General features: G+C 40.7%; 1 protein-coding gene across 1 annotated transcript in view; it reads left to right on the top strand.

Moving 5' to 3' along the window:
- Positions 1–26,948, top strand: part of FAM20C (FAM20C golgi associated secretory pathway kinase) — a 288,908-nt gene extending 261,960 nt beyond the window's left edge. Inside the window, exons 7-10 of the mRNA XM_089682732.1 lie at positions 9,444–9,553; positions 16,955–17,036; positions 23,412–23,471; positions 25,502–26,948. Coding sequence (XP_089538858.1) covers positions 9,444–9,553; positions 16,955–17,036; positions 23,412–23,471; positions 25,502–25,754 — 505 coding nt within the window. The 3' untranslated portion in view covers positions 25,755–26,948. The remainder of the gene's footprint in view (positions 1–9,443; positions 9,554–16,954; positions 17,037–23,411; positions 23,472–25,501) is intronic.
- The last annotated feature ends 532 nt before the right edge of the window (positions 26,949–27,480 follow it).

The following is a 27,480-nucleotide window of genomic DNA, read 5'->3' as shown; positions in this document are numbered from 1 at the left end:
TTATACCTACATCAATACCATCTGAACCTGCTGTCTCAACATTGTTTCATAGCATGACACAAGTCATACTGTCATATGAGCACCACCAGCAGAACCGGTAACTATATGTGTGAACAGAAACCTAAAGCTAGGAACCATATATATACATTTAGTAGAACTACTGTACATTTATACAACTGGTTATTTTGGGCCTCCGGTTGTAGGATACAGGTTTGGATCCAGCCCTGGGTAGGAACTCTAAAGCAGGGTTTTCCAAACTTTCTAAACAAAGGGCCAGTTTACTGTCTGGACATTTTCTTTAGGGGGGGCAGAATGTGGCCAGTGGTAGAAGAAAATATCCTGGTCTCAGTGGGAGTAAATAGTGTCCTCTCTTTCGTATTAGGGGGAGGAATAGTAACCTGTCATTGGTGTCTGTGGGAGGAATGGTGCCCCATTGTTGGTGTCATTGGGAGTTATAGTGCCCCATCATTGGTATTAGGAGGAGAAGTAGTGACTAATTGTTGGTGTCATTGAGAGGAATAGTGCCCCATCATTGGTGTCAGTGGGAGGAATAGTGTCTCATCATTGGTGTCAGTGGGAGGAATAGTGTCTCATCATTGGTGTCGGTGGGAGGAATAGTGTCTCATCATTGGTGTCAGTGGGAGGAATAATGTCTCATCATTGGTGTCAGTGGGAGGAATAGTGTCCCATCATTGGTGTCAGTGGGAGGAATAGTGTCCCATCATTGGTGTCAGTGGGAAAAATAGTGCCCCATTTGTTGGTGTCAGTGGTAGGAACTATATCCCACTGTTGCTGACAGTGGGGGCAATAATTCCTAAAGGACCGGATGAAAGCAAGCAAAGGGCGGCATCTGACCCTGGGGCTCAGTTTGAAGATCACTGTTCTAAAGGAAAAGGTTTTGCATGAACATTAAGCATATTTCTTCCAATAATGGAAGTGGTAAAATAAAAAAAAAAACTACATTAAAAAGTGCTTGTTCCAGAAAACAGTGAAACTGTCATCCATAATATACTGTATATAAATGTGTGTAAATGTGTGTAGTGGCCAAGGCATTCCCTACCCCGCAGCTGCATGTATACAAACCACCACTTTCTCCACTAGGGTTGAGTTGAGGCATATTCGGACACTTACCTGAACTATCCAACCAGGAAGCAGTCACTTCAGCCAATCATAAGTGGCCAGAGCAATCTCTACCCCGCAGCTACATGTATACAAACCACCACTTTCTCCAATAGGGTTGAGTTGAGGCATATTCGGACACTTACCTGAGCTATCCAACCAGGAAGCTGTCACTTCAGCCAATCATAAGTGGCTATGGCATTCCCTACTCCAATCATAAGTGGCCAAGGCATTCCCAACCCCGCAGCTGCATGTATACAAACCACCACTCTCTCCACAAGGGTTGAGTTGAGGCATATTCGGACACTTACCTGAACTATGCAACCAGGAAGCAGTCACTTCAGCCAATCATAAGTGGCCAGAGCATTCTCTACCCCGCAGCTGCATGTATACAAACCACCACTTTCTCCACTAGGGTTGAGTTGAGGCATATTTAGACACTTACCTGAACTATCCAACCAGGAAGCTGTCACTTCAGCCAATCATAAGTGGTCAAGGCATTCCCTACCCTGCAGCTGCATGTATACAAGAGGTAGGTATACATGCAGCTGCAGGGCAGGGAACCACTCTCCTACTTATGATTGGCTATCTGCAGCTTCTTCATGGCATTAGCTCAGGCTGGATTGAAAAGAACTGCCTCCCTGAGCACATCCCTACTTTCCCTCACCTGTGAACAATATGCAATCACCAGATCAAAAGACGTCAGAGAGAAGGAGGTATCTATATGATGTTTAAAACTTCATAATGGGATATCTTCTTTGAAGTACCAAGGATGTCAGCAGCCAGAGCTCATCAAAAGTAAACAGACAGGAAAATATCTGATAGTGTAGTGTTTAATAGTATCACCAGCAGCATGAAACCAAATAATCCAGATACATTTTCATTAAAAAGTGCAACACAGCACTATGATAAACAGCATGTAAAACAACATGCAATGCAAATCCAACATGCCATCTGTAGTGGGCCAAATGAAAACCTCCAGGATGCCCAGCGATCACATGGATAGAAGTGATGTGCTATGATCACGGCCAACGCGTTTCATTCCCTTGAACTTCCTCTTATGTAAATGTCGCTATTTTTAGCAGCACAGTGTCCTTTTAACACAAAGGAAGTGATATGTCAAGTCTTCGGTCTTCTTAAATTCCCCAATATATATCTTTTTTCTATGGTTTAAGGCACGCAATCAGCCATAGGAAAAATGCTTTAAATATCTTTTCCTATGTTATATACTTCAAAGCTGGCTGTAACTATGTAATAACACCGTGTCCAGCTGTGGTTTGAATGACTACATTCTTTTTCATATACATAGCCCAAATCACAAAAGAATGTACCCGTGTCTCTTGCATGGAAAATGCCATTGTATGTTTCTTTAAAGCTGTGCTGTATGATTCTGTAAATCACAAAAGAAATTAGGCCAGCCAACAATACATAATGGTATGGCAAATAAAGCTAGATTTAAAAAAAAGAGTTTTTAGTCTCCATATGTTGGCTTGTATAGTAACGTCCAAACAATACCCCATAGTGACAGGATTAATGAGCAGCATCTGTCTGACAATGTCCTTTTTTTCTAATTTATGAACATAGAAAAGGACAATGAATATCCATTTAAACACCCTGTTTTGTACATTTATTATGCTTTTTACAGTATATAGTGGCTCACCATGCTGAGGCCTACTTTGAAAATAAATAGGATGCCTTTGTTTTGGAGGCTGAACACCATCCCTCCATAAGAGGATATGCAGCACAATCCTTTTGTACGAATAAGATGTTCTGCACATAATAAAGGAATCTCGCACTAGGGGCTTGCTATGGAGAATGATATGGAAAATGTCTCATCATCCAGCTCATGGATTTGCTACACTGAATGAAAAAAATCGGAGCGTCTCATTATCTAGGAACTGGGTGCCGTTCCAGGCTAGGCCTTAATGCAAAATTCATTGAAACTCCTTTCTTGAGAGCCAAGAGCTCATATGGGGGTGCGGAGCGCAGTAGAGTGTAGAAAGAATTCTCCGTGCCGCCTCAGTTATGAGTGAAGGATGAATTAACTCCTTCACAGATACTTTTCACTTGCACTGGAAGTAGATCTTCTGGAAGTATAAAATATTTGTAAGCGAGGATTTGCAGACTACAAGTGAAGTCAGCCAGTGACTAATGTTAGAAATAAAACATGGCAGTGCTAGTGTTAGAAAAGCAACTCTTCTTACCTCTAAAGCCAAACTCGAATCTGCTTAAATTTTGCCTTCTCTGCCTTCATATGAACTGCCCATGTTTGTGGTTGGTATAGTTTAAAGTGGTTACATAAATGAGATCTATGAGATAAACCTATAACAAATCCATGATTCTTCTTTTTACGAAACTGTGCTTAACCACACATATGTATACCTCTTCTCAGCTGCATACGTAATCATACTAATACCAAATTGTAACAACATCTTGCAAAGATGCGCACTTTTGGAAGTCACATGATCGTCATTTTCACGCCTAAATGTCTCATAATTATTTTCATTAACGTGCATGTGTTCCCCTTTACTTTTATTCAGGTATTCATTTTTTATCAATTACTTTTCAGAGGAGTCACAACAGAGGCGGGGCTGCTGTCACTTTTGCCAGAGCCACTGTCAATAACTTTTCAGTAGATGTAGAACAGAGTTGGGGCTTTTGACACTGTTGCCAAGACCTCTGCCAATCACTTTCCTAGGGAGGTGGGCCTGTTGTCATTTGTGATGGAGCCGCTGTCACTTACTTTCCAGGGGTGGTGGTACAGAGGAGGGGCTGTTGTCACTTGTGCTGGAGCCGCTGTCACTTACTTTCCAGGGGTGGTGGAACAGAGGAGGGGCTGTTATCACTTGTGCTGGAGCTGCTGTCACTTACTTTCCAGGGGTGGTGATACAGAGGAGGGGCTGGTGTCACTTACTTTCCAGGAGTGGTGAAACAGAGGTGGGCCTGTTGTCATTTGTGCTGGAGCCACTGGCACTTACTTTCCAGGGATGGTGGAACAGAGGAGGGGCTGTAGTCACTTGTGCTGGAGCCGCTGTCACTTACTTTCCAAGAGTGGTGAAACAGAGGTGGGCCTGTTGTCATTTGTGCTGGAGCCACTGGCACTTACTTTCCAGGGGTGGTGGTACAGAGGAGGGGCTGGTGTCACTTGTGCTGGAGCCTCTGTCACTTACTTTCCAGGGGTGGTGAAACAGAGGTGGGCCTGTTGTCATTTGTGCTGGGGCCACTGGCACTTACTTTCCAGGGATGGTGGAACAGAGGAGGGGCTGTAGTCACTTGTGGTGGAGCCACTGGCACTTACTTTCCAGGGATGGTGGAACAGAGGAGGGGCTGTTGTCACTTGTGCTGGAGCCGCTGTCACTTACTTTCCTGGAGAGGTGGAACAGAGGAGGGGCTGCTGTCACTTGTGCTGGAGCCGCTGTCACTTACTTTCCAAGGGTGGTGGAACAGAGGAGGGGCTGCTGTCACTTGTGCTGGAGCCGCTGTCACTTACTTTCCAAGGGTGGTGAAACAGAGGATGGGCTGCTGTCACTTGTGCTGGAGCCGCTGTCACTTTCTTTCCAGGGGTGGTGGAACAGAGGAGGGGCTGCTGTAACTATTGCCAAAATTGTTGTAAATTACTTTCCAGGCGAGGGAGAACGGAGGTGGGGTTGTTGTCACTTTTGCCAGAATAGCTGTCACTTACTTTCCAGGTGAGGTTGAACAAAGACGGGGCTGCTGTCACTTTTGTGGAGCCATTGTCAATCACTTTTCAGTGCAGGCAGAACAGAGACTGGATATTTCACTGTTGCCAGTCGCTTTTCTGGGGAGGGGCAGCAGAGGTGGGGTAGCCATTTGCCTACATGTCAGGATCCCTGTACATGTAGGCAGAGGCAGCATTTGGACTTGAAGATGTAGTCCTGAGCATGGGAGCATGCGTGCACTGATGTCTCTATCGGTACCTGTGTGGAGAAGTAGGTACTTTCTACAGGGAGGCAAGCCTAGAGGTTGCTATAATGGAAAAAAGCTACCGTAAAGACAGCACTGAGAAATGTAAGATAAGGCAAATTTATTAAGATTTTTAATAAGAAGCTTGATTATAAAATAAATCAGGAGGGTTTAATATCACTTTAGGTTTTTTGCAATTTTGAGCAGCAGGTTTGTGAGCCTGTCTCATGTGATTCTGAGTGGGACTACAGTCTGTTCTCATGATTCTGTGCTGTATGATTCTGGGTAAGGGTACACAAACTGGTGTGTAATTGGAGGGTCGTTCTGAAAATAAACATGTCAGTATAATATGGTTTCAGCTCTTTCAAGATTTTCAGTTATCTAGAAACTTACAAACAATCTGTTTAAAATAAAGTTTAATTGTTTTCTTTATTGTAGCCCAGCTTCAGGAAGTCACAATCCTTATCTAAGCATAATACCCAATTAAAACGCAATGAGGGCGATTCAGTAAAACATTTGCTAACACTTTTCTGGAAGTATGATTCCTTTTAAAAGTTCTGCACCAAATTCATGAAAGCCCTGCAACAGTTTTATAAAGCATTCTGACACACACAACAGATTCAGGTAGATCTTATATGTGTCACTTTAACAATGGTTTGTTATTGCTGCAACAAATTAAAAAAGAGAAAAGCAAAATTGGAGGTAATTAAAACCTGACTTTGATTGCTAGAACCCTGTTGACTACACAGTGTCACTGGTTGCTAAGACGCTGCCGGCTACACAGCTGACAGCATCCTAGCAACCAGTGATGCTTTGAGGCTCAGTGGTTAAAAAAGCACTGAGGTTAGAGTGTCTAGGATTGGGACATCCCAACCTCAGTGCAAACCCCAAACGTGCCTTTGTGCAATATATTTATGTACCTTTTTCAATTTACAGGTTTAGTTACATTATTTACTTGTACGTATGTGCAAGCAGCTGGATTCTGTAGAAAATGCACTGAAAGACTACCCTGTCCTCTTCCTAATGAACTTCCAGCGCTGTGGGGATTAACAGCTATGGGTCTCCAGATTCAGCTGCACTAAAGATGATCTAAATGGGACATGCCTGCTCATGCCTTTTCCTCCATTGTTCTTTCACTGGTTACACTGCCTGTAATAGGAGCTGTAGATATGGGAAAGAATTATGTGACTCTATAGCCGGCCATACATGGATTGATTTTCTAATGATTTTTCGTTCGATAACACTGTTCAACAGGTAAAAAGTTTTGGGCATAAAATTAGCTAATCTTACATAATTTTGGGGTGCTGAAAACGAAAATGACCCTAAAAAATGTTGATTGGCTCTAGTTTCCATGATATATTCACCCATCTAATGACGTAAGCCATTCAAAATTATGATGCAACTTCAGCTGCATATTGCGCAATTGATACTGGTGACCAATAGAAAATTGCATGTATACTGAGATGATGCAATATTAGCCTTTAATTGCATCACTTCACTGCATAAAAGCTGCAGTATCTGTAGCTGATTGTAGTTCGACAGCGTCTTTACATTTCGTTTTATGCTTATATAGGCTACTCAGTAATGCCTCAAACTTGTGTGAATAAAGCAGATAATTTCTGCTATATCTGCGGTGAAATAACTTTTATCTCACAAAAAAGGAGGATAACAGGAATGATTAGGAAAGCCTACAACTTGTATTTTGGCTGCAAGATAGGAGACCAGGACAAGAGCTGGGCACCACATATATGCTGCAATTCTTGTGGGACGGCACTGGAGCAATGGTTGAATGGAAAAAAGGCATCTATGCCTTTCGCTGTGCCAATGATTTGGAGAGAGCCAACAGATCATGTTAGTAATTGTTACTTTTGTATGGTGCATCCAATTGTAAAAGGGCTAAATAAGAAGAACAAGTTATCTGTGCACTATCCAAATATTCCATCGGCAATACGTCCAGTTCCTCATGGAGAGGGGCTACCAATTCCTAAAGCACCAGAATCCTTCGTGGTTGAGTCAAGTGAGGAAGAACCTGAAGCGTGTAGTCATCAACCGTCAACCTCACACGACCCAGACTTTCTTCCATCCACACCCACTGAACCACACCTCATTACACAAGTGGAATTTAGCAATCTTATCAGAGACCTGGATCTTCCGAAGAACAAGGCAGAGCTTTTGGGGTCAAGACTACAACAGTGGAATCTCCTAGCAAGTGATGTTCGTACGTCTTTCTACCGTCATCGTCAGAAAGATCTGATCCCATTCTTCATCCAGGAAGGTGATATTGCTGTATGTAACAATGTTCATGGTTTAATCTCAGCCATCGGCGTATGCTATGATCCTGATGAGTGGAGGCTGTTCATTGATGCTTCAAAGGCGAGTCTTAAAGCTGTTTTGCTCCATAATGGCAATCAGCTGCCGTCAGTTCCAGTTGCTTACGCAGTTTCAATGAAAGAAACGTATGAAAACTTGAAAGAGCTTTTAAGGTGCATCAACTATGATGAACATCAATGGTCGATTTGTGGTGACCTGAAGGTGATTGCTATCCTACTTGGACTTCAAGGTGGATATACTAAGTACTGCTGCTTCCTCTGTGAGTGGGACAGTCGTGCGAGAGAAATGCACTATGCCAAAAGAGACTGGCCATTACGCCAGTCATTGCAGCCTGGAGAAAAAAATGTTAACTATCCAGAACTTGTAGACAGCAATAAGATCTTATTACCTCCATTACACATCAAGTTGGGATTAATGAAAAACTTTGTTAAGGCAATGGACAAGAATAAAGCAGGTTTCAAGTACCTGATTAGCAAATTTCCAGCACTTAGTGCTGCAAAAATAAATGAAGGAGTCTTTGTTGGGCCACAGATTCGTAAACTTATTCATGATGATGAGTTTCTTTCTCTGTTGCGTGGAAAGGAAAAGGCTGCCTGGACAGCATTTGTATCAGTGACATCAAATTTTCTTGGAAACAATAAAACACCAGACTACAAGAAAGTGGTAGAAAAACTCATCCAGACTTACAGAAATCTGGTTTGCAACATGTCTCTAAAAATTCATTTTCTACATTCGCATCTGGATTTTTTCCCACCAAACTGTGGAGCAGTGAGTGATGAACACGGAGAGCGCTTCCATTAAGACATTGCAGCTATGGAAAGAAGATATCAAGGTAAATGGAGCCCATCAATGCTTGCTGACTATTGCTGGACAGTTGTAAGAGATAGCCCTTTCCTCGAATACAAGAGAAAAGCCAAGAGAAGCAAAACCGACACAAACTGAAGACAAAACTAGTGAGAATCCTAAGTATTAAAATGATTCAACTTAGCTTATGGCTATAATTGTTCTTGGTAATCCTATGCAATATATTATGCCATTTAGGCTTTGTTATGTAGTCAATATCACTTGCTTTATATTTGTGGAAAGACATCTATCTATATAATTATTGTGCATTATGTAGCCATTACGCCTATAGTAGAAAACTTTCCGTTTACAGAAAAACTAGAGCCAATTGACAAATTTCATTGTTATATTTGAACTCAGAATGTGAAATTCATTAAGAAATGGATCCTTTTGTTTCCAAAACTGGCAAAAAATAAAAATTTGTTGAACAGTGTAATCGAACCTAAGAAAAATCTACTGGTTTTTGCTCTGTTAGTGGGGCAATGGCACCGGCCAATTTCCGTGGTTCCTCCCCTTTTCGTTTATCAGGCATGCTGGAAAATTCATGAAAAACAACCGATTTTAGAAATCTTTGGTGGCACCATCGGATTACAGAACGAACTATGTTTTCTATTTTTGATCGAAAAATCGTTCGGAGTTCAACCCATGTATGGCCTGCTTTAGTTCCACTTTAAGGGCTGCTTTTTAATGATAAAAAGTACAGCATTTTTGGAAAATGGCACCGTTGCTGTTTATTGTGGCATGTCAAGAATGTATTCATGCAGATGTAGAATGTCACTATAATTTATAATGTTATTATTGGACAGATCAATAAAATTAATGGGTCCAGGGCATCAATTATTCATTTATTGATTTAGAAATGACAAGGTTTATGATAGGCCATATCAATTCTTTATTAAAAAGGCAAACTAGCCAGATGCCGGTAGACCTCATTTAGGTGTCTGATGGAAAACGTTTTTTGTTTCTCGCTTATATTATATAATTATCTTATATTCCTAGTGTAGCACAGGAGAATCTGTTTGCTTGCTGTGAGCAAATATTCTCCCATCAGACACTTTTATTCCTGAAGTCTAATATACTTTTCGTGCTGAGTTAGTTTTTTATCCCCTAGGGATTAATCAGAGGGGCATGACGGAATATGGAATCGTTCAAGAATATAGATGTGTCCTTACACTGAATACATTTTACTTGTCTAAATGGCTTAAAATATACTTATTTTTCTTCAGATGGGAAGTTGATGCTGACTACTGTGAAGAAGTGAAGCAGACTCCTCCATACGATAGTGGTACAAGACTTCTAGATGTCATCGATATGACCATATTCGACTTTCTAATGGGTAAGAGATTTGCTTTAAAAAGCAATAAACACATCTTGATCATAAAAACCTGCCTCTGCAATGACAGAGACAGATTCTACACTAACCAAGTCTTGGTCCTTCTCATCTTCTCATCAGTGTACCTTCTATACACTGAGATTATTCACTTCAACTACCTCTACGCTGATGACACTCAAATTTACCTCTCCACCCCTCACCTCACCCCCATATTCTCCGCCCGCATCACTCACCTCCTAAACAACATCTCTGACTGGATGTCGCTCCATTTCCTCAAGCTTAACCTCTCCAAAACTGAGCTTCTCGTCTTTCCCCCTGCTCGCGCCCCCCCCCATCCTATCCATCACTACCAACAACACCACCATCAATCCCGCCCCGCAAGCCAAAGTCCTTGGCGTCTTTCTGGACTCAAACCTTTCCTTCCAACCTCATGTCAAATCACTTACAAACACATGCAGGCTACACCTTCGCAACATCGCCAAAATACGCTCCTTCCTTACCCCAGACACCACTAAACTACTCGTACACTCCCCGATTATCTCACGCCTTGACTACTGCAACTCCCTCCTCACCGGCCTACCCCAGTGCAAGCTCTCCCCGCTTCAGACCACCCTGAACTCAGCGGCCAGACTCATCCACCTCACCAGCCACTCCACCTCTGCCATCCCCCTCTGCCTATCCCTCCACTGGCTCCCTATCGCCCAACGCATCAAATTCAAACTACTCACTCTGACCTACAAAGCCATTCACAACACTGCCCCTAACTACCTCACCAACCTGATTCCCAGGTACCACCCTACCCGTACCCTTTGCTCTTCACAGGACCTCCTTCTATCTTGCTCCCTGGTCTCCTCCTCCTACGCACGATTGCAAGACTTCTCCAGGTCCTCCCCCATCCTCTGGAACTCACTACCCCAATCCATCAGACTGTCACCTTCCCTCCTCACCTTCAGGCGCTCCCTGAAAACCCACCTCTTCAGGGAAGCCTACCCCACCCTCACCTAACAGCCGCTCTCCTTCATTCCTCCTACCACTCCATCCCCCACAGCCACTTCCTCCTGTACCACTACCCCCTCCCTCCTAGATTGTAAGCTCGAAAGAGTAGGGCCCTCTAACCCCTCGTGTGCTGTTTGTTGTTGCTGTACTGTTTCATGTATTGTCCCCCCCTCTATTGTACAGCGCTGAGCAAACCCTTTGGCGCTATATAAACTCGATGTAATAATAATAATTAGCTGGAGCAACAGGTGATTTAACCCCTTTGCGTCGACCGCCATTTGGGTCTTTAAGAGTTCTAAAAGCCAGGAGGCAGGGGCAGGCATTCGGGTCATGTGACAACTGTGAGTGGCTGTCACAGTGGTCACATGATCAGTACGGTCCCAACTGCAAGTATGCATCAGGAACTTACCGATGCCTGCCAGCTACTGTGTTGGGAGTGTGCAGCCAAGTACTCTCTGCACATGGTAAGTAGTTTTAACAGGGTCACATATATGCGGCTGATTATCGTTAAGGCCCACCAGTGGAGTGGCCGCATATATGCATACGGCTGGTGCTAAGAGGTTAAAAGCAATATATTTAATGTATAACCCCTATAACCCAACCTTTTTGAATGTCTGTTATCGGCAGTTTGCTCAATAAAGAGTTAGGATAGCCTTGCAGCTTGGGACTTTTGTTCTGGCAGGGGGAGAATACAAGCAAATCATACTAAATCAAGTAATTCCTGAGAGGCAAGGCAGCACATTAATAAAAGTTCTAAAGCCCCAGCCCCAAATTTTATGAGTAAGGTCTCATGTACACTGCAGCTGATAAACTCATGTTTAGGAGCTGTTGAGCGTTTTTTTCAGCAGCCTCTGAGCTCACCCTAATGTTTTCCTATGTGTCCATGTACACAGCTTCGTTTACAGTCGTTTACAGGCATTTGAGTTTACAGTTGTTTTTTTGAACGCATAAAACTTGCATTCAGCAGTCAAATTTATCAGCGTTTCAAACACAAAACACTTGTAAACGCGGCAAATCGCGTTTATAAGCGTTTGCAACTTTTTTTAACTCTTTCCGTTCCCAATGCTGTCCAGAGCTTTTTTTTCGTCATGAAAAATGCATGCAAAGCATTTTCAAGGTACTCAAATGGAAAAAAACACTGAACACAGGATGTTCCTACCAAGCTTGTTACACATTGTAATGACCAATTCACACCTCAGACCTCTTCCACCATTGGAAACAAAAGACATGTTAATGACCATTCACACCTCAAATTCCTCATGCAGACCCCTTGCCAGGTAGCCTTAATGACTCACTCCACCAGACACCTTTCCCACCCTTGGAAACAAAAGAAATGTTAATGAGCAACTCCTAAGCTAATCTCAACACATACTGCTCTCTCTGCTTCTACTCTCTGTATTTCTCTAAAACAGTCTGAAATAGTTAATAAGTTACCACTTTTCAGTGCATTCTGGGCATTTGGGAGGTCCTCCTGTGCTTATCTTTAATAAACACTTGTAAACGCAAACGCGCATAAACGCGTTCTGAAAACACGGCTAAACAGACTTTTTTAACCTACATTTTCCAGCAGTCAGTTTCCATCGTTCAGAAGTGTCCCGTGTACATGGAGCCTTAGAGTTAAAGTGGGCCTGCATTCAAAAAGTGAAGATTTAACATGCTCTTGGGAACATGCAAAAATGTTAATTGTGCCCATTCAGTACCCTGATGTATTTTTACTTTCCTCCTGAGCACTTCCTGCACATGATTGTGCCTATCACTTGTCTTCTGTAGCCTCCTAACTGTAGCTGTGCTGTGTAAGCTCATGTAAGGTACCGCTGCCTCTGATTGCTAGTCTTACATTTGGAATGAGATTTGGGGTTACAACTGTGCTGCTCTACCTGAGGACCTGCACTGCATGCATCCCTCAGCTTCTTCTTCATTCATTGTATGGTTCTGTTCTACACCTCCCCTGACATGTTTTTTTCCAACAACAAAGGAAAAGTAAACTTGACATTCCAGCATTCAGAAATTAAAGGGACATCGGTGGTGCTGCCCTCTTCAGATAGGGGAATCTGATACTGCATAAAAACAAAGAACAGAGAAGGCGCAAACACTTAGTTTATTTATTTATAGTTTATAACTATGTTATGCCTTCCTATTCAGTTGGCTTGTGAGTATAATATGTTGTCTATCACCATTTTAAAAAATTGCTAGGGAAAATGCACTAGGCGTTTTGCTCCCCGCTCTGTTCTTAGTTTTAAGTTTTTTCCAAAGGTAATTTTGACTTTTTTAGACATTCAATACACATAAACCAAAAAGAAATGCTTAGTGAGCGCTACCCCAGAAGGAAAAGGAAATGAATAAACAAGCTGCTGAAACACCAAAACAAAGGTAACCAAAAAACCTCCAGAAATATATGAATCAAGAATATGCAGGTGCAGCGCTCAGTGGTAATAAACACTTATAATATACATATAAATTATATTAAAATTATAATAAGATTATGTGTATATTATAAGTGTTTATTACCACTGAGCGCTGCACCTGCATATTCTTGAATACACATAAACCAGGTACATCATTGAGCAAAGAGAAATTTATCTTGACAATATTACTTTTGTTTTTTTTGTTGCTTTGTACATTAGTGTATGAACATATACGAAACAGGGGCGGACTGACCATTTGGAAACTCGGGCACTGCCCAAGGGCCCGGGGTCAGTAGGGGGCCCCATGAGATGCCCCTGGTACCTTTTTCATAGGCTTCTTTGAGTTTGGGCAAGGTCACAGGGACCCCATGATCCCCTATTGCCTGGGTCCCCATGAGTTGTCAGTCCAACCCTGATACAAAACAAAGAAAACAAACACATAAGAAATAGACAGTAAAAGACAATGTATCTGACAAATCCTTCCTGTAGAACCATCTGAGAGAGGATTGGGGAAAGAAGAGAAGAAAGAAAGAACGTGGATTGGGGGAACGACTCCTGATGCTTCATGATTATTCCCCCACCAGTTATAAGTTCCCCAGTCATCAGGGGGCAGGTCTGACACACGGAATCAAAGCCATGCTCTTCTACCATAGTGGTCAACCTAGTGTGGATAAGTCAACCCAAGGATAAGACAATGTGGAAAAGACAAACTGCAATACTCCAAAAAGCAATATTGGGGACTAGTCCTTTGCCCTATACTTATCTTTTTTTTTTCATTTATATAGCACCATCAATTTGCACAGCTATTTATATATTGCAACTTTACATTTTTCCCTCAAGGAGCTTACAATTAGAGTCCCTACCTCACATGCAAACAAACACATACTATGACCAATTTTGACAAGACCTATCAGCATGTCTTGAAGTAGTGGAGGAAACTGGAGAATAAGGTGGAAACCCCCACAGGTACAGCAACAAAAATCAAACTCCATGCAGTTAGTGTCCTGGCTGGGATTCAAGATTTTTGGGTGCAACCTACAGTTCAGGTTCTGTTTAAAGAGCAGCTATGAATACACAGATTCCAGATTCTGCTTTCAACTAAATTGCCTTTGATGTACGTGGGTTTCTGAAAATAAAATCAATAATTATAGCTATTATTTATTTTACAAATAAATTATTAAACCTCATTTCAATATATGGAACGATTTAACACGAATTTGCTATGCTATGTATTGTATGGATGCCTGCTTCTTTTATTTTAATGAATGGCATAAAATGTTGATATATGTGCAGTTATTCAGAATTATTCATATCTACTCCATTTTCACAGTCACTTTTACTCTCTGTTTAATGGGGATTTATACAGCCTCTTTATCCATAACCATGACACAATAGTTCTGTTGTTCAACTGATCCTGAGCTTAGTTGCAGTCAGTAACTATGAATGGGACTTATAGTTTCTGCCAAAAAAATAAAATGTGTGATGCCAACAACATTGCAGGGATTTTAACCTCTGATCCTGAATATGTTTGATTACAGTACATTCAAAGTGCTACATCCATGACCATTTAAAAAATACTTAATGGGCATTTTTTTGGCTTGTTGTATAAAAACTGGAATTGGTTATGATTTTATTTTCTTTAACTACGAAGGAAGTTTCAGCCAGTGGCAAAGCACTGGTGTTATTGTAGGGCAAGACTCAAAAGCCTCAAAACTGCAAACGGAGATTAGAATTTAAAAAGTTTAGAATTATTTTTCTTTTAGCTTTTTAATTGCCACTGAGTTTTACAGACATTTCTTTTCTCTTGTACTATGGTTCAAGAACGTAAACTTTAATCTTTTCTGCATGACAGCATTCAAAATAGGAGTTTGACGCGAGGGTGGTGGTATTGTAAAGTCATGCAGAAAGCATTTATAAAATTATTCTGCCTAGGTGTTCGAAATTTGATCAAAACCACTCCAAGTTTAGTAAGCCCACCTGAGTGCAAAATCGAGACTGTTGCTGCAAATGAATCACAGTCTGAAAACAGCTTATTTTCTTTAAATCTAAATGTAATGTCCTTTTCTAGCAAGTTTTTTTTCTATTAAAGAGAAAAATAGTTACAAGTGGAAAATGCAGGTATCACATACTTGTAGCAGCTCCTAATAGCCTGATGCTATGGCCATGCTGCAAGGCAAAGCTACGTCACTTCAATGTAATTTTGGAGCTTACCACTACCTCCCACCCTCTCAGCAGCAGAGGGAGCAGGAGCCGCATAAGCCAATGCTTCCTCTGTCATGCCGGCTTCTCACCCAGGTGGAGTGATACCAAGTGCACTTTGCCTGGACCTTTCTAGCAGCCTGGAGAGCAATGCCCACTGAAGCTGGAACAGGAAAAGGTCAGTGTATTCTACATTCCCTTTGCAATGGGCATATTAGCACTTGTAAAAAAGGGTTATTAGGCTGCTTTCACACTAATTGTCAGGTGCAGCGCAGTGCACTTGCGCCTTTCCTGCTGGTCAGCTGAACTGAGCCATAGACGTCTATTATATCCTGCAGGTTTGGTGCACTTTCTGAGAGCAGTCGCCTTGGTGCACTTTCAGAAAGTGCACCACACCTGCAAGATGTGATAGCAGTCTATGGCTCATTGCAACTAACCCAAAGAAAAGCCGCAGGTGCACTTTGCTGCATCTGCGTTTTGGGTAAACCGCAGTGCATCAGTGTGAAAGCAGCCTTATAGGGGTTCAGGGCAATAAGGGCTCATTTACATTTACAGCTGGGGGGGGGACGATAAAACACCATAATTCATCATGGTCTGTAACCGGTTACCAAATCGCTTATATGGCCCTCGCTCTTCAAAAGGTTGAGCACCTCATGCCTAAAATCTTTCTCCATCGAGAAAGCAGTTACCAAATCGCTTATATGGCCCTCGCTCTTCAAAAGGTTGAGCACCTCATGCCTAAAATCTTTCTCCATCGAGAAAGCGGTTACCAAATGGCTTATATGGCCCTCGCTCTTCAAAAGGTTGAGCACCTCATGCCTAAAATCTTTCTCCATTGACCCCCCGCCCCTGCCCACAATCTTCTCATGCGACAACAGTTAATATAACTGAGCGAGCTGTCATTTGCACTCATCAAGAGTCCCCAACTGTGCCTGACCTTTCCCTCTAGCTCCGCCATTCATAGAAGCCAGTACTGCAGCTTTTATGAATTAAACAGGATCTACAAATGGAGGATGGGGTGGATGGTTGAAAGGCCTGCAAGACAAGAAGCTGTCATGTTCATCCACACTGAACACCCTGAGCATTCAGTGTTCTGACACATGTCTGGAAAGCAAATGTGTGGCCTGAATGTACAAATGGGGCACAGGCAAATGGAATAAAACTTTATTATTAGATGGTAGAGTCTCTGTCACCGTTTAATTGCTTTCTTTGTTCTTACTGAAGAGTATCTCTCCTTCACTTCATGTTTTGGGAACACGAGGAATTAAATGGAAATCTCCCAGAATTGACTACTAATCCCAGTTTGGGACGTTGTCACTGGAACAGTACTCCCATTGGGTGATATTCTTTCTCCTCCTGTTTTGCTGACAACTGGAAAATTTTAGATTTGTCCTCACTTTCTGTCCCATTGACAGCTGGGTATGGAAGTGAATCTCCCAAGGAGGGATGCCTGATAAACGTTCTAACCCATCTCCATCCAATCTAGCACTAAACAATAAAAATAAGTCCTGTCTGTAGTTCAACTGTCAAACACAGTAGGCATGTGTGGAAAGCTTGTTTGTTCCATTTTATGATTACAAATTATTATGCCTCTTCCCCACTACTTCCACACTCGCGTAGAAGAAGCTCTGAAACCACAGGATTGTGAATGCAGCTATTTATAAATGTGTAAAATGTTGCTAAGACCTCACATGTTAAGGGCTGCCAACATAGCTTAAACTGGGGATTAATGGTACATAAATCATGTAATATGCAGTAGCTGTCAGTAAACTTATTCTAACGAGACAATTATATCTGTCTGCAGGGAATATGGATCGCCACCATTATGAGACCTTTGAGAAGTTTGGAAATGAAACATTTATCATTCACTTGGATAATGGAAGAGGGTAAGTATTCATGAAACTTATTTCTGAATTTTGTTTCATAAATCAACCACTTATGGAATTTATGTAATTCTAGACATCTCCTGGAATATTATACATTTTTATGTACTGTATATTAACCAGTGTTTTGCTACTTTGTAATACAACCCCCTGTTGCTGAAATTGATGTCAAAGCTGAACAATAGACAGCTAAATGTTGAGTTGAAATATGTGTAATGTGCTGTCTGTCAAAGGATTTGCAATTCTGTCCAACTAATTTTGTGATTCAGACAGCGTAGTCAGGACCATCACCTCTGTTAGAGTTAAAGTATAACTAAAGGAAACACTTTTTTTTAGTTTTGGATAAAGTGGAGATGGATTAGAACACCTATTAGGTTTTTATTGCTGTCTGAACCCCCATTAGGAAGATTCATCCTCTCTATTTGTCCGATTTACTGTTATCATTGAAAGTGAAAGTAAAAGAAAATCCTACATTTTGGGTTGTCCCGAGAACAATAAAAGAGGAGGAATCTTCCAATGGGGACATGAGCTCTGGTGATCTAGAGGGTCCCAAGGGGTTCCCTTAATTTTCAAGGATTTCCTCTCACTTCCTATTTTGGATATATATAAGACCGTAAGTGAAGGGAAATCTCCACAATCGGACATAAAAAAAATCTGACAGGGTTCATAATCCTCCCTTACTGTATCCAAGAGGAAAAAAAAAAGGTTTTGCCTGTAGTTCTACTTTAAGGAATACCATGGGGTCACCCGTTCTGCCTGCTGATTGGACAATGAAGGAGCACAATTACAAGTTATCCTGTCTGCATATTCCTTATCAACAAATGTACATGTAGCAGAGCCCAATTAGCTCACAGTGCTCCTCCTCCCTTTCTTGGTGCTATAGTGGATGGCAGGAGGCTGATATTATATATTGCTTAGTTACTTATTCTAGATTTATGTAGGTAAACAATATTTCCAACTCTCTTCAAAGGTTCTACAGTAAAGTGGTTCTAAAGCCTAAAGATTTTTTACCTTAATGCATTCCTTGCATTAAAGTAAAAAATTATTAGGGATCATGTCAATGGGCGTAGCAGCAAGCGAGCGTGCCCACACGAGAGGCCCCATGGGAAGCAGCTTCCTATTGGGGGCACTAGCCAGAGAGGAAGAGCCAGGTGCACCAGTGGGGGACCCAAGAAGAGGAGGTTTGGGGCTTCTCTGTGCAATAGGTAAGTATAGATATCCTTGTTATTTAAAATAAATAAAACTAACTTATTAAAACTACTTTAAATTGTGTTTTGGACCAGAAATTCACCATTAAAGTACTATGGTGGGACCATACTATTCATGATGGCTTCCAGAGTGGGCTTCTCTGCTCAGATGATCTATTAGACTCCAGTCTGGATATAGGGAAATAATTGGTAGACTAATCTCTTTTTGTCATCCACATTGTGTAGAAGGGTCTTTTGTTTATGCCTACATGCCATATGTTGTGTCTACTTTTCATAGTCCTTAATCCACTTTTCTGTAACAGTCTCAGGAGCATAAATATGTCTACCCTGTCCAGCAGGCACTAGAGTGCATTCAGGAATCAGCAATCGGTGACAGTCCTGATCAGACATACCCCTCCTCTCACTGGAGTGTAAGTGTGCACTTATTGAAGGGTATAGCCATTGCTGAGTTAAATCTATTTAAAGCGGAGTTCCACAAGAAAAAAAAAGTCAGCAGCTACAAAAACTGTAGCTGCTGACTCTTAAAATACAGATGCTTACATGTTCCTTGGTCCAGCGATGTCCTCACCATGGCTGGTTTCACTGGCTGTCTTCTCTCCCTGGCACCAGCATCTTCCGTGTGGGCACCTGACTGTGACAGCTTGCGGCTTCACAGTAGTGTGCCACTGCGCATGCGCAAGAAGTGCGGTGCTTGGTGGATGGCCCCGTAGTCTTCTGGGACCTGTCACGTGTCCCAAAAGACTACGAGGAGGGAGGGGGGGGAGGACAACTTCCGCTTCCGATCACCTAGGCGATCAAGGCGGAACTGGGAGCTGGTACCTGTCAAATTCAGGTACCCCCACCAATCCTTAATGGGGAGCAGGGGACAAAGGCTTAAGGTGGAACTTCCCCTTTTGGGTGGAGCTCCACTTTAAGCATAGAGCACTGGAGAGGAGATGAAGTAAGCACCGTTTTCATTACGAGAAAAAAATTTGACTTTACAACGTAGGGGGTACTATAAAAAAAGATAAAAAGGTTTGAAAGTACAGTTGAGCTCTAACCTCCACGCAGAATTCTTTTTTTTTGCTGGCTAAAGGAAATATAAATGTGTATCTGATTGAACAGGAATGCGGCATGTTCTTCTATTTTTACAAGCAATTTGTATGGTAATGAATATTTCCCTTTTCCCCATCTGTTGTGCTTCTGTATTGTTTCACCACAAAAACCCACCGGCCAGCAGCATTTGCATGTTACGTGATTAGTTATTTTTGTTGTATTCAGCTGCTTGCAGAGTTTTCTTAAACTTTGTCTTCGGTAAGATGAGGCATTGATCGTTGTCATGGTAATACCACTTTGTGATGGCAGCACGAAGGTTTATTTTGACCTTGCATATAGCTGTTATGAATGCTAACTCTGACTGAATGTGGCGTACATCTGCAGTAAGGAGGAGTAAAGTACATCCAATACAACATATACATAGCCTCCATTTATATAGAGTTTAAAGTACATCTAGAAAAAATATAGGTCTGGTTTTTTATAGTTATTGCATAACTGTGCTTGTTTTCTATAAACTTCAGAGGGAGGAGAAATGGCCACATGCTGATACGTTTTAGATAACAGTAACAATATTTGCACATGTAGATTCAGGTCAGGTTGCGTCAAGGAAGCTCAGTCATTTTGAATGTGTTTCCAACACTCCAAAGTATGACTAAATCCATACTTGACCCTTTGTTCGGTAACGCAACACCAGATGCAGTCCAGTGCATTTTTTTTCTGCATCAAAAATCCATGTACAGTGTTTTCCATGTATTCCAATGGCCCTAGTTCACACTAGTGCACTCAGTTCTAGTCTGTTTCCAGTGCAGAAAAAAATAGAACATGAGCCATTTTTTTCGGCACAGAACTGTACTGGAACATTGAATAAAAATATAATAAACTTGCACCACAAAAAAATTTATATCTATACTACAATCAAAATCTAAATGCTGCTGTTCAAGAAAGGAAGAAACCAATCAATTATAAATATAAACACTCCACAGCGCAAAAAAAATTATTAATGTGAAAAAAAGTCCAAATAAAGCCCCAAAGATATATAAAAAATATAAAATGTGCTCAATCCCAAAAATAGTGCTCAAAAAAATCTTCAACCTAAATGTGCTCACACCATCCGTGATTACTGCTCCAATCCCCACTCACCAGATGGAATGGACTTTGCTGGTATGGCTAAAGAGTCAAACAGGCTTTATAGACTGGGCATATCCTCCCCAGATAACTCTTGATATCCTCCAAAAACGATTCCCACGATTAGATGACAATGAAAAACAAATAAAAAGGCACAAATAGTACAATACTGTAAAAAAAACCTTTTTTAATCTAAAAAAGCTGCCCTATATGCACTCACATGATTTAATGATATGTTCACACTTTCATAATGGGCCCAGAGGCTCATATTATATGATACAACTTCATATTTTGCAGAAGTGGACTGGCAGTGAATAATATTCCCCTATTGCAATATTGCACTGTTTGTGTTTTTCATTGTCATCTAATCATGGGAATCGTTTTTGGAGGATATCAAGTGCAGAGTCATCTGGGGAGGATATGCCCAGTCTATAAAGCTTGTTTGACTCTTTAGCCATACCAGCAAAGAGTCCATTTCATCTGGTGAGTGGGGATTGGAGCAGTAATCACGGATGGTGTGACCACATTTTGTTTGAGGATTTTCTTGAGCACTATTTTTGGGATTGAGCACAATTTATATTTTTTTATATATCTTTGGGGCTTTATTTGGACTTTTTTTCACATTAATAATTTTTTTTGCGCTGTGTACTGGAACATAGCAAACTGCATCAGAACTGCACCAGAACAAAGTGTGGTGGGAACTGTAAGCAAAAATATATTCAGAAAGGAATTCGGAGTGCATTTTTGTGGTGTGAACTGGCCCTTAATGTATTTGGGCGCTGCTCAAAATGAAGAGCACACAGCTCACCGATGCTCATAGCAACCTTTACTGCTTGTGGTAAGAAACGCATTTCAACTTTATAAAGATGTCAGCTGGGTCGTAATGTTTATGTGAACCCTAACAAGCAACGTCTCTTACTTCTTCCCCTTTGTTTTGATAAATCTACCTTTGAAAGTGTCTTTATTAGGGAAGGCTGAACCTGTCCAAATTCGATTTGTGGGAGGTTCTCCAAATCCTATTAGAAATTAATGAAACCCGAACTTAATAGTGAATCCCATTGAAGTCTATGGGATGCAAATACTGCTGTTAATATTTATTCAATATCAAGACTGATAGAAAGCAATTGTGAAATAAAGGGAACAGGGAGCTGGGAACTGCTATAGGGGGCATTTAAATAAAAAAAAGAAAGAAAATGCCTTTAGACTATATATGGTGTTACAGAACAGTACAATTTTCGTGGACAGCACCAGTGACAGCAACACCATGTTCTGACATCACATATTTAGGATGTGTAATTGATTTTTAACTCTTACATTTAGCTTGACTTAATACAGCAACAACACCCTGACCTTTTTCATTTCAACTTGAAAACTTGAAATTACCTGTGGAAGTAACATACATAGATCTAAAAAGTATAGGAAAGTTTACTCTTAAAATATATAGCTAAAGCCCTCAACTTATACCAATTGGCCAGTTGCAAAATAGTTTATATACTATAGTTTGTGAGCTTTTTTTTTTGCAGCATAATAGCTACATTTAAAAACAGAGTGCACAGAAGCACTTCAAAACCACAACCATACATTCCCTGAAGCACTCCCAACCCTGTATAACCAATCATTCATTATGTAGACAATGAAATCAATCATGTAAGAGGGCAATCCATGATCTGCGTTGTAGTGTGTTGAGTGAGCAAAAGCCGAAATTCTACGACAGGTTATCCATCAATTATCCAGGATCAGGTGTTCCACAAGCTAAATGTTCACAGGAATGACTGCTGTTGGCTGGGAACCACCAGGTCACTGACAGAAGTACAGCCATCTTTAAAAGGTTTACACCATTCAAATGTATTACTGCAGCTCAGCATCTCATCACCGTACTATGCTTGAAGTCTTCTGTAGATATCAGCGGGTTTTATGCCTTTGTTCACAAGAAACTTCATCACCACATGTTGTTCCATGCACACACTAACAGCGCTGTCTGCCATCTTGATTAACGGTCTCTGGAAGGCCCGCGACATGTGCACTGCCTATCAGTAATAGGACACACTTGCCACTTACTACTGTGTGTAGTACCTACACACTAGCATCTCTATTTATACCTGTAAAATCAAAGGTCCCTATTTGACATGAACGTCCCTCATATTACTCAAATACAGTAGAGAAAAGTCAGGTCTCCAGACTGGTTGTATCATTTGGCAGGACTGAGTAAATCTCAGGAATGAATGGACAGAAATGCTTTGTATTAAGGTCTCCCCATGGGAGTCCTTAGGTGATACGAAGATGTATGTTTGGATTGGACTAACAGACAGCACCCGTTTGCTGCTATTGACCATATTGGTGACCACTGATGAACAGAGAAAACCACCTCACGTGAAGAAGTGGGTTAAAAAGACCCCCATGTGTGATGACATTAATGTGTTCTGTAAAATATTGTCATCAGACTGCATCTACGCATACACCATTGTGATCCTAAAGACAGAGGAAGCAAAATTACTCAATTAGGCAGATGTCTTCAGAGAACAATTTAACATGGTTGGTGTGTTTAATACCAGAGGCAGTAGGAGCAAAATCACTTGATCAAGGAATACTAAATTAGAAAAAAAATAATATAACATGGATGGTGTATTTTAGACTGCAGGAATGTTGATCTGTTGCAAAGAAATGTTTGAGTCATTATTACATGTGACTATCGAATGTCTTTCTTGGTACAGAAAGGAATGACATGGACGTGAGAGACTTTGTGCTTTTAGAGGTCTGCCAAAGACAGCTGTGGCCCATATGCTTGCATCACACAGGCAGTAAGAAACATCTAGTATCCCAGAATAAAATGGTCTTCACTCCACAAAGAGCTATAAAAGAATCTCACCTTCATACAAGTGATTTATGGCAGATGGTTGCAAAATCTACTAAGGGTGGCTTTCACTGCCTCTCAGCTAGGACTGAATTTCATTTATCATGCTGTGTACTGTAGCTATTTGCCTTTCATTAAAGTGTTTTTCCCTTTTAACAGGTTTGGAAAGTATTCACACGATGAGTTGTCTATTTTAGTGCCACTGAATCAATGCTGCAGGTATAGTAATAAAGAATCAAGTCCTTTTTATATCAGCTTGGGAAAGATTGTATTAATGAAGCATATGTTTTATCTATTTGTTATTCGGCCTGATTGGCAGGTCCTGGAAAAAGTGAGGATTATTGAAAACTGTTTGTGAAGCTAAAATGAGTCTTAACTACCCCAATTCTCACATCTCAAGAGGACAGGGTATTTCAAAATGAGAATTTAAACAAAATATGCTATTTGGGATGAGGCTTTAAGCCTGACTTTAACTAATTAGATAGAGAATAAACAGGTGGCGCACACACCTAGTGTTATATAACAAGTAGAGGAGGTGGAGCTCTGTTCCCAAGGCATCAAGCCATGGTTATTTACCGCTTGACCTTTATATAGGCTGGTCATTAGCTCTGAGGAAAGGGATTCGTCCCCAAAACGCGTCAGCCATTTGACCGCACTGACATTTGGAACACCTTGCTTGCCGTTGTGGCCATTGTCATTATGCAAATGCTTTTTAGATACATGCTTCGTCTGTGAGTATGTTTTTACCTTTCATACCTTTCAATAAACCTTGGATAAAGCACTAGGTGTGTGCGCCACCTGTTTATTCTCTATCTAGTGGCTGATCCCCCCGTCTGAGGAGGGCTGCACCCCTGAAGCATTTCCTTTGGTTGTCGCTGTCCTGGTTCCCTTGGCTTCCCTTTTGGCTGTGCATTTCCTGAGGCGCTGGAGAGTACATACGATATGACTATAACTAATACATCTAAACAGTTTTATCCTAAATATTATGAAGGAATTAGTCCATATTTATAAAGTCCAGCATTCACTAAGGCTCTCAAAATAAATTTTCATCCCTGATGAAGGGGGCCTCTTTGAACCCCCAAGAGGCGTTGGCCATACCCAAATGTAAAATTTAATAAAACAGAGTTCCTGAAATTTTAAGTCTTTTGTCTTTATGCACCATACAGCAGGTGTATATTGCCATCTTTTTTCCCCACTGAGGAGATTTGTACTTCACATACTTTTAAAATTTTAAGGTATTAATTCCTATGTTTAGTTTGGAGAAGCAGTATCAGAGGAGAATAGGATGCCATACCAAGTCTGGCTGAATAATGATTTATACAAACATAATTAGCATTTGACATATTCTTTTGAATTACATAAAATGTGAACAATGCAAGCACCTTTATCAAAACACTGTACCAGCGACTAAATATGTCACAGTGCTAGTTTATGCTTAAGAATTGCACAAGTCTTAAATGGAGTACACACTATGAGAAAATCAGAAGAAAAATTCCATACGTGGAACGATTGTTCAATTTTTGTATAATGTGTAGACAACTTTCGACATCTGTTGGAGACTTTCCAAATTATTATTATTATTTATATTATTATTAAAAATTTCTGAAGGGACAAACTCCAAAATTTTTCTTGTGCCTAGACAGAACTAACGATTTTCTTTTAATGTGTACTGTATTCATATGAGAAAAATTGGATAAGACTGAAACAATCAGAAACAATACACTACAATAATCTACGCTACAAAGTTTCTACGTTAAACTTTAGAGGGATTTTTCTCTTACTTTCTGATTTGGCTATGGAACAGGAAGTGAGCGGAAACCTCCCCAATGGTTTACATATGTCACCCCCCTTGGTCTATACAAATTGAAATAAAAATTTTGCATGCGTGTCTACTTTTATGCTAAAGAGTTCATCATATAGCATTATGCCCCTTCTCTCCAATAACAAATACAAATATCGAGATAGCAGCAGCACAACACAGATCCGAGTTAAAAGCTTCTGGCTTTATTCATGAAATCATCTCAGATGTCTGCGTGCTCCCAGACAATTTCCCTTTTCCATGTGCTGAATTCATTAATCAAGCCAATAGCTTTTAATTATATTTATAGCATACTGCCCTGTCTCTTCATAGTTCATGCATGTGGAGTTGTATAAATAGGTAAGAAACACAAATACTAAATATGGCTGTATAATAAAATATATTTATTGTGAAGCATCACTATAAACACATATGTTTTATTTTTACATAGGATCAAAAAGTCGACATACCTGCGATTACAGCTCCTAGCAAAGGAGGAATACAAGCTGAGTAAACTGATGGAGGAGTCTTTAGAAATGGACAAAATTGCCCCAATCCTCTATCAGCCGCATCTTGAAGCTTTGGACAGGAGGCTACGGATTGTCCTTAAAGCTGTCAGTGACTGCATAGAAAAAGACAACTATGATAGCGTAGTTGAACCTGACTTGGACTCTGATGTGAATAACAAGACAACCAAGAGGTAGTGATGGGGAAAGTCTCCAAGCCCAACCAAGAAGACATAGTCTTACCGAAGACTGCGAACGCTCTTTTGTGAATTCAGTGAATTCAGATTAAAGATTAAATCATTTCCCACTGTAGACAAGCTATAGAAACCAAGAAGGATTAGATAATTAAGAAGTCTGTAAAATAAGTAGATTATAAATGGATGTGCGTAAAAATGATATGGTCAAAGACCTACAGAATCGGTTTTGGGTTCTAAGCGTATCTTGATCTTTTTGTACAGATAGGAGGCCTTTATTTAAAAATAAAGATTTTGTATTTATATATGGTATAATTATACAATGATGATCTACCTACCACTTTTTTTGGAAAACATAGAAAAGGGACAGTATAGTTTTGTTTACCTGTGATGCTGACTTGACTATACCACAATAACGCCTTCAAGATGACTTCAATCTCTTAACTTGAGTATACTGTATCTTCTGTAATTGGTATTTCCAGGGGGTTAAAATCCAAAGTCTTAAGTGTGGAGGGTTTTTCGGCTGAAGTAATGCTTAGCAATTGTGGAAGCTTTACTTGAATGTTAAGCATTGAGGTGAGCTATTCTCCTTTAAAACAAACAGGCAGGCCTTACATAATAGACCTAAATTAGGGGACCTGAAGTACTCCAGGTGTTCTTAATATATCACTCCCAACATACCTTGCCTTGAGTTGACCAGCTTAGCAAGGTGAGAGGATTCATTGGGTAACAGCTGGAGCACAGGGAGAGCAGGTCGCAGGTCTGTTCTGTCATTAGCCAGGTAGCTGCCTTCTCGTGTCTGCTTTTGCTATAATTATGTAAATAATGTACATATATACATGAATATTAGCTGCATTGTGCAGCTACAAGCTTAATTTTGCAGCGTTTTTGTGAGTTGTTTGCAGCGTGGTAAAAGTGCAATAAAAGATACAGCAAACATGTATCTAAAAGCTGTTTGTTTGTTTTTCATGTCTTGGGTTTTCAAGAATGTTCTTGTCTAGCAAGTATAGTAACAGAAAGTGGAGTACCAATCTCAATTAATTTGAGATGGAAATGTGACATTTCACGACTGAAAAGTACATTCCAGACAGGCTAAACAGCATAATTGGTATCCTGCACCAATGTTCTTTATCAACCCAGCTTTTCGATCATAAAGTAGCTCTAACTCCCAACAATAAACATTTGTTATTTGCTGTTATTTGCTCCCTTGATCTGTTAAATATATCATTAAAAGCATTTTGTTTTGTGAGTTTGTTAAAGGCTAAGTTTACCTTTGGAACAAATTACATGTTCCAAGCATATTAAGAGAGGAACATGTAACATGTTCCAGCTCCTGCTCCCTCTGCTTCCCTTCCTGTGACAGCTGGCTGGAGTTCCTCTCCCCACACCCACTGTCACGTTTTAAAAACAGCCTGGCTGTGTGGGTCTGTACCCACACAGCCACGTCATTCATTCACAGATTCCTGTGAATGAATAAACTACAAGTCATTTCTTCCAGCTGGACTAACAGTTTCAGTGGGCTGCGGAGTTGCTGATGAGCGCTCTTGTAGTCCACTGAAATGTCCTCTGGCTTTCAAACTGAAAGCCAGTACAGAGGTAGAGGCAATGCTTTCCAGGCTCCTGCAGGTAAAATAAATGCATTTTTTTCAGCAAAAACATGTGTATTTATTACTTTTTCTATAAAGGTGAACTTATCCTTTAGGTGCAGAAAAATGTAGGCCATGTTAATA

This window comes from Staurois parvus, unplaced genomic scaffold (genome assembly GCF_062004578.1).
Source record: "Staurois parvus isolate SC_StPar_1 unplaced genomic scaffold, SC_StPar_1.0 ptg000297l, whole genome shotgun sequence".
Lineage (NCBI taxonomy): Eukaryota > Metazoa > Chordata > Amphibia > Anura > Ranidae > Staurois > Staurois parvus.
The sequence above is the reverse complement of the archived record's forward strand: the minus strand, read 5'-3'. Positions and strand labels throughout refer to the sequence as shown.